At 41.9% G+C, this 12,238-nt stretch overlaps 1 protein-coding gene across 8 annotated transcripts in view; it reads left to right on the top strand.

Annotated features, from left to right (window-relative positions):
- GNB1L (G protein subunit beta 1 like) overlaps window positions 1–12,238 on the top strand; it is a 68,492-nt gene that overhangs the window by 40,397 nt on the left and 15,857 nt on the right. For all 8 annotated transcript variants that reach the window (XR_002095602.1, XM_019506974.1, XM_019506968.1 and 5 more), the window contains 2 exons: window positions 382–544; window positions 7,398–7,496. Coding sequence is in view for 7 of the 8 variants with exons in the window: in XM_019506974.1 (XP_019362519.1) it covers window positions 382–544; window positions 7,398–7,496 (262 nt within the window). In the remaining variant the exon portion in view is untranslated. The remainder of the gene's footprint in view (window positions 1–381; window positions 545–7,397; window positions 7,497–12,238) is intronic.

Genomic DNA, 12,238 nt, shown 5'->3' with positions numbered 1-12,238 from the left:
TTTTTTTTTTTTGTTTTTTTTTTTTTTTTTTGGGGGGGGGGGGTAACTGGTTTTTCCAGTTAACCCTCCAAAGGTAAACAGTGAAATATAGCCTTGCTTTTACCTCCTTGTATTTGTGACCTCTGTCACATTGAGCTTGTATGGGTTTTTTTTTCCTCCTTCTCCTACATGGTCTTTACTTATTACTGCTATTTGTTTGGTTCATGTGATGACACACCTGGGTTTCTTGGAGAAAACTGTTTTAGGTGGGTCTTTTTTGTATGTGTGTTCTTCTAATGCTTGTCTCTGATACCAAATTGGTACATTTTAAATGTTTGTTTTTATTGCAAAAACTTGCGTGCAAGTGACTGTATACAGCGTATTTGTTTTTGCTGGTAAAAGCCAGGGTCGTGATCAGAAGATCTGCCTCTGGGATTTGGCAGAAGGAAGGAGCATGGTGACAGATTCCATTTCCATGGATAGTGTGGGATTCTGCAGATGCTCGCTGCTGAAGATGGCGCAGGACCGTTGGCTAATAGCCATGCCAGCAAATGACCCAGATGAGGTAGGGAGTGTGTTTCTCTCTGTTGCACAGAGAAGATGTACATCTAACCTACTTTGTTTCTTCAGTTAGACATTCTGAAAGGGACAAAAATCTCAAATAATCTGTTTGGGGAGGGACAGAAGGAGCCTGTTGTGGCTACTGATTAGACCTGCCAGGGTTATGATTGAACCATAAATCACGGCCCGATAACAAACCTTTCTCTCCTAGGTTTTGTCTGACATACAAGCTGCTTACAGATATTTACAAAAAACTCCAAACAAACCAAAAAACTGCACTTTACTGAAAGAAGCAATGTGTTACTTCAGCCCGGCTTTGCTGCGTCTGTATAGATCGGGCGCTTCAGCAGGGCTTTCTGGCACTTTTACCTAAAGCTGATTCAATCAACTGTTAGATAAAAGCACCACTAATGTGCCCGATTTATACAGACGTTGGGTGAGCCAGGTCAAACTAATGTGCTGCCTCTTTTGGACATGTGCTGGGCTCAGTGCAGGAGCACACCAAGTTTAAAGTAAAGCACTGTTTTGAAGGGTTGGGGGGGGTCATTTTTTTTTTTAAGGTCTGCAAGCAGCCTTCAGTATTTGCTGCCGCTGATAACCTTGTGTGTGTGTGACTTTTAAATCCGTTCTGCTAGGCCCACCTACCTGAATACTGGGAAGGGAGAACTAGAGCTTGACCAGTTAGCTAATGGATGAAAAGTCAGATGGAGGCATTTCCATCTGAAATGTAGAGCAGTATTTTATTGGGACATTTGGATGGCTCCGGTGATTGGTGTTGTGGTACACAGCTTTTGACTCCAGGTTGGTGGTTTACATGAGACTTATATTGAAATGTTAGTGGAAGTTTGGTCTGTAGGATCTGATTTGTGTTCTCAGTTCAGTTTCTACTGGAGGCATCTTGGCCTCTCAAATACATTACCACAATTGTCATTATTTAACAGCTTTCTTAGAAGTTTCCACAGGGGGGTGGAAGATGGACCTCCCATTCAAAGAAACAGTCCTTTCCAGACAGGGGTGAAGGACATTTCACAGAAGGTTGTACTGGCACTGCTCCTGATCTACTTGTCGTGGACTTGAGTACTCTCAACAGGACCCTTATATCCATTAAATTCATTAATAGATTAAATACAGCATGAAATCCACTTGGAACTTTTTTTTAAATAACGTTACTACAGTAGTACAACTTTGAGTAGATTTTGTAGAAGTCTCTTAAATTTCTGTTTTGTTTGATATGCAAGTTATATCTTCTATTTGAGGATAATCAGCAAATACTAAAAAACATTCATTCAAATGCGTGGTATCAGAGTAGAAAACAATGAACAAAGAGACAACACTTTAATAACTGTTCATCTCTAGGTGAAAAGCACACCATGTAGCTAATCACACATTCTTTTTAGGCATCCAAAGGCACTAGATTTCCTGGGTTTCAAGGCAAATATATATGTGTAAATGGTGTCCAGATAGTAAGAAAATAAATACTTTTATTATTTTCAAGTTAAGCCCATACTTATGTATTTTCTTGGATCAAGGTCAGAATGCTTAGCATTTTGCAGGATAGAACCCAAAAACAGTAAGGCAAGCTGTTATGAGGTCACCCCATACTTTGTTCCGATTGTTCAAAGTAATGCAGCCATTCTACATCACAATAATATTTAACATCCTCTTAAACCTGATGGGAACATTCTTCTGGGAGGATTATAGACAGCACTTCATTAATGAAGAATGAAATTATCTTGTAATCCAAAGAAAGGAAAAAATTCCCATTTCTTCCTACAGTTCATTTCTTTGTTTTATTTTCATTTATATGCATGAGCCCTGCAAACTGATGATGATTTGCTGTCTCCCAAGGTTAAAAAAGTTCCATTCTGTGTATGAACGTCTACATTAGAACTGTGTCAGGATTCCATAAATTCACTTAAGCTCCTATAATATATAGTACCTCCAAATAGGCAGCACTGGTGAGACACAGTACATTTGCGGCTTATGATTAAAATTAAGACTTAATAAGTGTTTATGCTTGGCTGATGCCCAAAAAGAGTAATTTTGTCTTAAAGCAGGTTCAGTCCATAAATAATGAGATCTGAACAGGCATTTATTTGTTCATGATTGCATTTAAATCACCAATTATGAGTTACACGCACTTCTCTTGCCAATTTGCCAGAAACATGTTAAAAGCTTTATTAATGTGAAAAAGAAAAAGGGTGTGTTTCCTTGTGGCCAGCTTCAGCCACCCAGGAACACTATTAACCTCAGGCAAAGGCAAATCTTTCTCCTATTAAGGAAAACCAATATAAACACAGAACTTCAAGTTTTAAGTTACAGTTGTCAAAATATATGAAATAGTATTTATTTCTAAGGCTTGGTTGCCACTAATGCAGACTCCTTCTTTGGAACTGTCAATCTGCTAAAGGCAGATCGTGCTTCATTGCTTTCTGCAGAAAGCTCTTCTCGTCTTCTTGTTGCTCTTTGTCCTTGGCAAGCACAACTGCAGCCCCACCGCCAGCTCTTCCCTTCTGAGTCATGCCACGGTGGAAGCTAGCTTTTAAAAGATGCAGAAATGCATTTAACACAATAGCACTTCTAACTTACAATTTCAGTCTCCTGAAATGTTGAGGTGCAGTGGTAAAAAGGTGTGCTAGGTAAGTGTGATTCAGTTTGTTGTTATTTCTAGTGCGGTTATTGATAGGTCTCAATGTACAATGAGGTCTCTAGGAAAAAAAGGAGAATTTTTAGTTCTAGTGTGACTATTATGAAACAAATTTCCTGTCTTGGTAATGGCTCCTTGCTCTGCTTCAGACCCTTCAAGTCTGGAGACTAGTCTCCTCTTCCAGTACTGACTGGCCTTGAATTTTCTTTTATATTCTCAGTAGGGCATTTTGTGTTCCACAAGCCTGGAGCACAGTTGGCTTTTGGTAAACTCCCTGACAGCCTCAAGAATTGGGGATGATGTCTTGGCAGGCTTTGAAGCAAATGTATGAAATTGGAAGGAGACCACAGCTGTTCTGCCTTTGATTTGGGAAAGAAACCCCAATAAGACCAATATTTCCTCTCAAGTGCATGTGTATACCTCACGCTAACTGGAGTTGGAGTTGTGGGCTCACATCTGAGACCAGAATTGAGCTCGTCACATTCTGATATACACCAGAATGAGCCAGCCTGGCAATCTCTGGGGTTGCCAAGCCTTTACTTTCCATTTACTGTCTAGAAAGGAAAGATTGTAGGCCAGGGCTTATTTCAATAAAATGGAAACTACCCTCATTCTGTTAGCATATATTTGTGAACGGGAGATATGGATAAATGTCCCCAACCAACAAATATTCGATACCTAGGAACACACGTGTGTCTGCGCAGGTGGACACAGGCAGTTCTGCCCAAGTGCTGTGATCATGGGGCATTACAGAACTGACAGTTCGACAGACTTGAGCCTCGGCCCCTGTAGAGACTGCTCTGCTGTGTTCATACAGTGCAAAATGGGCAAGAAGCTACCCTAGCAGGGCTAGCAAGGATCTTCCCTGTTGTGAGAGAATGTAGAGTCAGGTATACTGGCTTTACACCATCCATTTCCTTCCACATCCCATCCACATAGGGCACATGGTCAGTTTACATAGCAAAAGGCAGCTATGAGCAGAGCCAGATGCTGTGCACTGCCCTAGGCCAGCACAGTTGGCTGCCACAGTGGATATAATTTAGAGCAGTTTAAAGGCTACTCCAGAGTTAACTTGGGGTCTTTTCCAGATGCTGATAGACCTGGGCTGGGGGCAGTAGAAAGATCCCCTGTAAAGTCACCTTCCTCTCCTCTCAGCTTTGCTGAGCTCTGCTCCTGGGGGCACATCCAAGCCTGAAAGCTCATGAACTGACCAGAATTTTGCACATGGATGTAATTAGTATTTACGAGGTCTAGAACAACTGTTTTATAGAGCTAATTAACTCGGTGCCATTACTATCTGGGAACTGAGGTTTCTAAGGTAAATATTTTGGATTAAGCATTTAACACACATGTCTCTAGAGAAAGATCTGACAAGAAAATGGAGACCTGCTCTTCGGAGTTGTCAGGGTTTGTATCTTCTCACATTTCTTCTACTCAGTGAAGTGCTACTCCTGCTTTCTACTTTTGTGATATAAAAAACCCCACAGCATCACAGCAGCTTATCAAATACGCTGAAATAAGGTTGTCAGCTTTCTTCTGCTTAAATTCACAACTGTTCACGGATTTGCTCAGGGTACCTTGTGTGTGAAATACGGATTGTTTGTTCTGCAGTTCCTCACTGAGAAGTGTACGCTTGGCTGGAGTGTCCTGAATTAGCTCTTTGAACGCAAATTATTATTTTTTTTTTAACAGTTGAAATAGTATCCAATTTTTAAATCCCTTGAATTACTAACCCAAACCATACAAATCACGATAGTGTGTGAGAACTGTACGGCCTTGAATCGTGTTTCCAAGGTACAGATTGAGCAGCTGGGCTAAGGGGAGAAAAACTCCCAACTTGGAGCAGCAGCAGTTTCTTCTGACCATGTTCTCAGGGCTGCAGTTAGCTTTATAGCACTCATGCATCTTGTGGACACTGGCTGGTGATTCCAGGCAGAGACTGAACTATTGCCCCAACACACCTTCCAGCCCACACCTATAGTTCAGCTTCCTGATGATGATTACAGCAAGTCCCTTTGTCCATACTGCTGAAGAAATGCATTCATTCTGTCTCTGACAGCACAAGGAGGAGGCCCAAGCTTTGACCCATAATTAACTTGCCACCTTAGGAAGAATGAGACCAATAACTCATTACCATCCATGCAGGCAGTGGTGGAGGCTGTTGTGTAGACAGCAAGCAGGTGTTTAACATAGTGGTCTCTGACCCTGTTCAAAGTAGGGTCAGCTAGTATAGTAGTAAAACTGCTAATGTGCTGCCAGTGCTATGGTTTTCCCTATTGGAGAATTATAGGGTTTGGATTTTTTGTAGTGTAGGGTCAGCCAGTGAGTAAATAGCTATGTGAATTCAGTATGATGCATATACCCAACACAACCATTGTGTAGCCACAATGTATGACAGGGGCGGGCAGTTATTTTGGGCGGAGGGCTGCTTACCCAGTTTTGGCAGGCTGTCAAGGGCCGCATGGGTAGCCCTGCCTCTTGTCAGGTGCCCCACCCCCTGGTCACCATTTTGGGACCAGTGTCCCAATGTCTTGGGACCAATGTCCCAGGGCCAGCACCAGTGGGGCCCAGAGCAGGGCACAGGCTGGCAGGGGTCTGTGGAGCCGGGCTGGGCTGCACCAGCAGAGAGAGGGGGGAGCTGGCTCGGCTACGTAGAGCTCCTGCTGGCTGGGACCCTGTGCTCCTGATGCCCTGCTCTGGGCCCCACTGGCACTGGCCCCGGGACACCGGTACGGGCCCTGTGCTCCCACTGGCTCCCAGCTCACTCACTCCCAGTACCCCCCAGTCCTGTGTTATAGGCAGGGGGCAGTGCACAGCCCTGACCCCCTGCTTTCCCGGCTGAGCGCGGGGAAAAGCGACCCCTCACCCACCCCGTGCCCAGCGCTCCCTGCTGCAGCCACCCGCAGCCCACACGGGGCTGTCTGGAGCAGGCACAGGCAGCCCCATGCAGGCTGCGAGTGGCTACAGCGTGGGACACTGGCCACAGTGCAAGTGAGGGGCTGCTTTTCCCCGTGTTCAGCACCAACTTATAACTCGGCCCTGCTGCCAGCCTGGGCCCCATGCTGACTCTGGGCTTGCCTGTTGGGGCTGCATGCAGTGACAGAAGCTGTGGCCCCCCCGCTTGCCATGTTGGGCAGTGTTTGCTGCTGCCCGCCCGGAGCTTACGTGCAGGGCAGCCCAGAGGCAAGAGTGGCAAACACTGCCCAGCACAGCAAGCGGGGGGCGGGCTTCAGCAGCTGTCACTGTGCACAGCCCTGACAAGCAAGCCCGGAGCCAGCGGCTCCTCCCCTGCCCCATGGCCGGCACTCCCTGCTGCAGCCACTCACAGCCCGCAGGGTTGTCCAGAGCAGGCACAGGCAGCCCTTCTGTGGGCTGCGAGCAACTGCAGTGCGAGGTGTTGGGCATGGGGCGGGGAAGGGGCCGCTTCCCCCCCACGCTTGGCTTTTCCCGGAGCCACTTTTCCCTGGGCTCCTTCCCTGCCTGTGGTCCTCCCTTGCCCTCCCCCCACCTTCCCCTTTCACCTGCGGTTCTGGTGCAGGGCAGCCACGTGTCCACGTGGTCTCAGGCCAGAAGCCCCAGCTGGGGCTGCCGCTGAGTAGGCCTTGCTGTTGTGGGAGCCTGCTGGGCTTCCCCTGGGTCCTACTACTCTTGGTTCCTGTCATTTTTTACAGGAACCAAGGGCAGATAAATATTAATTTTCTAATTTTTTTAGGGGCCCCGTGGGCCGGATGCAGCCCGTGGGCCGTATTTTGCCCACCCCTGATGTATGAGTTGGGATAATACAAGTCTCCCTATGTAACTGTAGCAGGCATGCTCCACAACAGAAATGGAGGGAGAAGCCAGAAGAAGAGGAAAAATGTTTAAACTAACCTGCAGCTGCCGCTTGTCTGGAGAGAGAATTTTAAAAGCTGGAGGAAACACTGGAGAGTACAAGAGGAAAATGCATCATATCCCAACAACCTGGCGTCGTTCTCTTACAAAGCAGTGTGTCTATGTAGATAAAGTGAATTCTCATACTGCAGTTTCCCAACCCATTTTGAGCCTGTTTTGATTTAACCCTTCTTTCTGAGTTTCCCATAGACAATGTACATAAAGAAAATAAATACAAGAGTTTTTGTTAGCTTTAATCACCTTAAGAGACTCGTGCATGTTTTTACAGCAAAATTGTGACCTGGAGCCTGACCAAATAAACTTGTTTTCCTAATGTCAGGTTCAGGTTTTGGAGCTTCCATCCAAGACATCAGTCTGTACCTTGAAGCCAGAGGCAGGTGCCAAACTGGGCATGCCCATGTGTCTGAAGCTATGGCAGGTAAGGCAACCAGGCTTACTAATTGTGAAATGTTTTCCCTGTGATTCATTCATATAAAGCATATGAATCTTTCTTCACTCAGATTCTGATTTATTGTCAAACCAATCAAGTAATTATACTATTAAAAGGTGGGAGGAGGGGGAGAGATTCATGAACGTCCTTAATGTAACTTCTGGCTTTTCAAGCTTTAATGGAAGATACATGATCTGCAAATACTTACTGAAAGCTTTGTAACCTTAGGATAGATACTTTTTTTTTTTGCATCAGTGAAGAAGAAATGAGTGATGTATAGAAGCCAATCTTTTGATACACATAAAAGGTGCTGAGAAATGAGTAAGGTATTAAAAATAGTAATTTTAAAGGCAGGTTGTGCTCATTTTCTCCAACCCCACCAGCTGGAGAGCAGGTTATTGAACATTTTTATTCTAGACATGCAGCATGGGTGAAGTGTTTAAGACTTATGTCTGCTTTGAACAAGAAAGGAGAATATAGTTTTTCCAAAAAAAAAGGTGTTAATGACTTCTGAGGTAGAGATTGTAAATGAATAATTGAGAAACATAGAGTTTAAATTATTTCCCCTATATCTTACAAGCAGTCAGTGGCAGTGAGAGAGAGAGAACTTCATGGTCTAACCATTTAGACAGTGTTGTTTGCTGTTTGTTAGTGCCACATTATTGCAGATGATTTATAATATAAAAAAAATACTTAAAACCTGATTCTAGCATTGATTCACACTCAGAATTCCTACCGACTTGTGAGGCAACTCCTTGTGAGCAGTTGTAGGTTTGGGGCAAGCATCTTGGGGGCCCAGTCTTGCTTCCTCCACAGACAAAGGAGTTTTGCTATTGACTTCAACCAAAGTAGGATGTGCTTCTAGACTGAACTCCATAGTAGACTTAAAGATGTATATAAAATCAGAAAAATAAAAACAGAATAATTGTACTTTAACTGAGCCAATTATGTTTTTAAGAACGGTAATAAATGTTGAGTTCTTGATGGGAATGAATGGGGGTTTCTGTGTTCAAAAAATTAAATAACATGAAGGTAACCAAGAAAATATGCATAGTATTTAGCATTTACTGGCTTTATAAATTATTTTGTACAACTTGTCCTTTCTAATACGTATTAATATCACTGTTTCCCTAGACACAGTTACAAAATCTTAATTTTAGGTAGTTTTAGTTGTGCTGCTGATCTAGGTTGGAGAATTGTTGATTCAGCATGACCTACGATCATTATTATGATTATATGGTAATAGTCATTATTATTATTATGCTATGCTTATGTAAATTAGATGTATTCATATAAAGTAGGAGGGGAAAAAATTAAAGCTACATGTTGGTTTTGAGAAATAACATCTTTTCCCAACTTCTGCTGCTTGTCATTGATCTTCTGTTTCTACCTTACATGAATTGGATTGCATTTTAGCTAGAGTGTGTTCTCTATTATGGTAAAATTCTAAAATAAATGTCTTAATGTATAAATGCTTTCAAGGAAGGATGATTTTGTGTATAAAAAGCATAGGCCTAGTCACAGGAAGATGTGAACACCTTTCTGACCACTTGCACACACTCAGTGACTTCAGGAATTCACACTTCACAACAGATTCTGTAGCATAGGGTGGCTAATCCTTCTTTACTTCAGATTTCTCTTAGGGTTAATGAATTGATGTTTGTAAAGCAGTTTTGAATCCTTTAGTGCAGAAGCGCAAATTAATGTATCTAACAGTTAAACAGTATTTTCCTTTAGTTTTTGCATTCATTTGGAAGTGGCCTGGTGGTTTCCTCATTGTCAGTGTCTGCATTAAACCGCAGACTAAATGAACACCATCGTCTGTATCACTGTGTCCTTCTGCGTGCTTATTTCAAAACGATCTGTGTATGAAATGATACACTTCACTGGCAGCAGCTTCAGTTAGAAACATAGCTGTAGAGTGGGAGGAAATTGAGGGTTAGATTAGGCTTGTGGCTTGAGCTGCGTTGGCTTCTCCTGAGCAATTAAAAAGCTGGCATCAGCCTATTCTGTTGTTTTGGGAGTAAAGCGAAATTATATTAAAAAAAATCATATTTTGCTAATTCTCTTGGTAAAAGAAGCAGTTCATATGATTGGGTATAGTATCTTCACCTCCCATGATGGATCATATTTGTAAACATATGTGGTATGTATGTATATACAGACATACCTGATTGTCCCTCCAGGCTCCCACTGTCCTGCCATTACTATTTGGGTTGGGTAGGATTTGCAAACGTAGGATAGTTGTCTCTTCAGATTTTTTTTCCCCAGTTCCTGGGAAAGGCACTGTGTTGTGTAATGTCTGCAAACAATTTGACAGGAATAATGCATGTAGAAACTGGAAATGCGGAGTTATTACTTTATATAAACTATAGCAATTATTCTTCCAGAGTTGACAGCAAATCACGTTTTCTTCCTTCCTTGACAGTTATCCAATGCAACAAAAACAAAATGTTCTGCTTAGGAGAAACAATGATTTATTTAAAAAATTCCCCCTGAAACCAGAACATGAGTAGTGAAAGATTTGAGGTTTGGGATTTTTTTTTTTTTTAATGAAGTCCATTATTAGCGATTGAAGCAAATAAGCTAGCGTGATCCCAGCTGCTTTGCAAGGTAGAGATCAAATCTAGTAATCTAGTTGGTTTAAATAAACATATGGTATAGCTTTGCACGTACATCAGTAAATATGTCTGCATAATATGTATAAACATCCTGTGATTTGTGTTATCCTGAAAAAAATAGTTCCTTTCCTTCATGGAAAGCATTGCATGTCTTTTGTTTAAACAAAGCCAGTTTGGGCTCTTGTCTGCAAATTATTGTTATTTTCAAAAGAAATCTTTGGGCCACATTGTCAAAACATTCTTGGCATCCAGTAGTTTTGATTGTTTTTAACAGGGACTGATGGGAGATAAACACCTATGAACTGCTGACCACTAAGAAGAAGACAAAGGACCTGAGCTAGCCTAAAGATAATTAGTTTTCTTGGCTAGTGGAATATACCCCAGGGCCATTGCCATAATGAAATCACGCCCCAGCAATAGAGCTGTACAAATAATTGATTTCTTACTCAAAGAAATTGCCCTAAGGTTTTTGTAAAGATATTTTATTTGACCCCAAATTTAGTTTCATTTTTCAGATTTTCTTAAATATTTTCTTAAATTTAGGCTAATTCTGAGGATGAAAGTGTCTTTCTAAAACTAAAGAGTGAAACTTTTAATTCTGAGAATGTTCAGATGAAACATCCTGACTTTTTCTTAGTGCCTTTCAACTCTTCTTGTTCAACCAAGATCCATCAGATGCCATTGACGTGAATTTGCATACGATATTGCTGAAACTCGAGCTACAATTATTTGACAATAAAATATTCAGCTGACAAACTCCCTAGCTTCAGGAGGCATGGCTGTTCATATAAATGCCTCATAGCAGAAAATGAGCCTTGCTTTTAAAAAAGAAAGAGGTCCTATGGATTAAGGAATGAGACATATCCAGTCTTTATTGGGGATCAAGTGCAGTGGGGGTGATCACACACACAGGGACTTGGGCAGTGCCTGTTCATAACGGGGTGCTGGAGACCTCTATTTTTTAGCATTAAGAGGTTACTCTGTGTAGCCACATGGTCTGTGAAGCTTGTCCCCTTACTTCTGAATTCTCCTTGAACTAAATTCTGGAAGTTTAGGACTTAAACTGCCAGCATTCGTGAAGGTCCACTTTTCATTCTCTTCCATTATTGAATGGAGCTCTTACTTGTCAGGCTGCCCATTTTTTATTAGTTGATCTCCTCCTAAAATGTGTTTTAATTAGTGTGTGAGGCATCTGGAAACTGTAATGATGAGATTTAGATGAGTAGAGATTTGTATCATATTAATGATACTTTGACTAGTTAAGAGGAACTCTGTGTGAACATAAGATACTAGTAATAATTTATCCTTTAAAAACTTGCTAGATTTTTATTTTATAGGAGAACTCCAAGCCCAGGAAAATTATAGTGGTAGCAGGTATGTTTTGAAAGAATAAAATATGTTTGCATGTGCGTTGCCAAGTGAAGACATCCCTATATATGCTGATGTCAAATCCTGGGTCTCTTTTAATGAATTTTTCTCTATTAAAGATGTAGCCAGTGTTAACAGATGCTTGTTTTTCAGTTGCTTTTCATTAGGGATTTGCATCCTCACTCACATGACCAGTTACCACTTAAGGGATCATTAGTCTTTTGGCTAGTGCCATGATGAATATTTTCCTTAAGTGTGACATGTAATCCAGTAACGTTCCCTTCCTTGAGTTATTTCAGAGGCTTAAATAAATTAGGTGTCTGCCCGGGGTGCCATGCCCTTTGGCCTGTGACATCATTAATCAAAATATCTCTCAATTGGTTACAGTGGGATTCAGACGCCACTATTAACTCTTTGCTAACAAATGGAGAGAGATTTTTGGGCCTGAAATGACACAGTGTAGGTGCAGAATTTTTTGTCATGCAGGTTTTTTGGCAACAAAAGAAAAGTAGAACCTCATTAGCATAATAGAGGGGCAAAAGTAATCCAAGAGATTATGTATAATTGGAAAACAGTTTGAAAGTGTTGTGAGAAGGTAAAGCATGTGGCTTGGTACGATATTGGACATGTCCATTGGGTGTTACATCAGAAATGATTCTGAAAATTTGGCTCTAATAGTGTGGAGGTAAGAAGCCCAAGTCAGAAATGTAAGGTTCTGAAATCTTCAGGATAATGTGTTTG

Source organism: Gavialis gangeticus, unplaced genomic scaffold, assembly GCF_001723915.1.
Source record: "Gavialis gangeticus isolate Ggan-Ray unplaced genomic scaffold, GavGan_comp1, whole genome shotgun sequence".
Taxonomy (NCBI): domain Eukaryota; kingdom Metazoa; phylum Chordata; order Crocodylia; family Gavialidae; genus Gavialis; species Gavialis gangeticus.
Note: the sequence above shows the minus strand (reverse complement) of the source record. Positions and strands in the feature narration are given on the sequence as shown.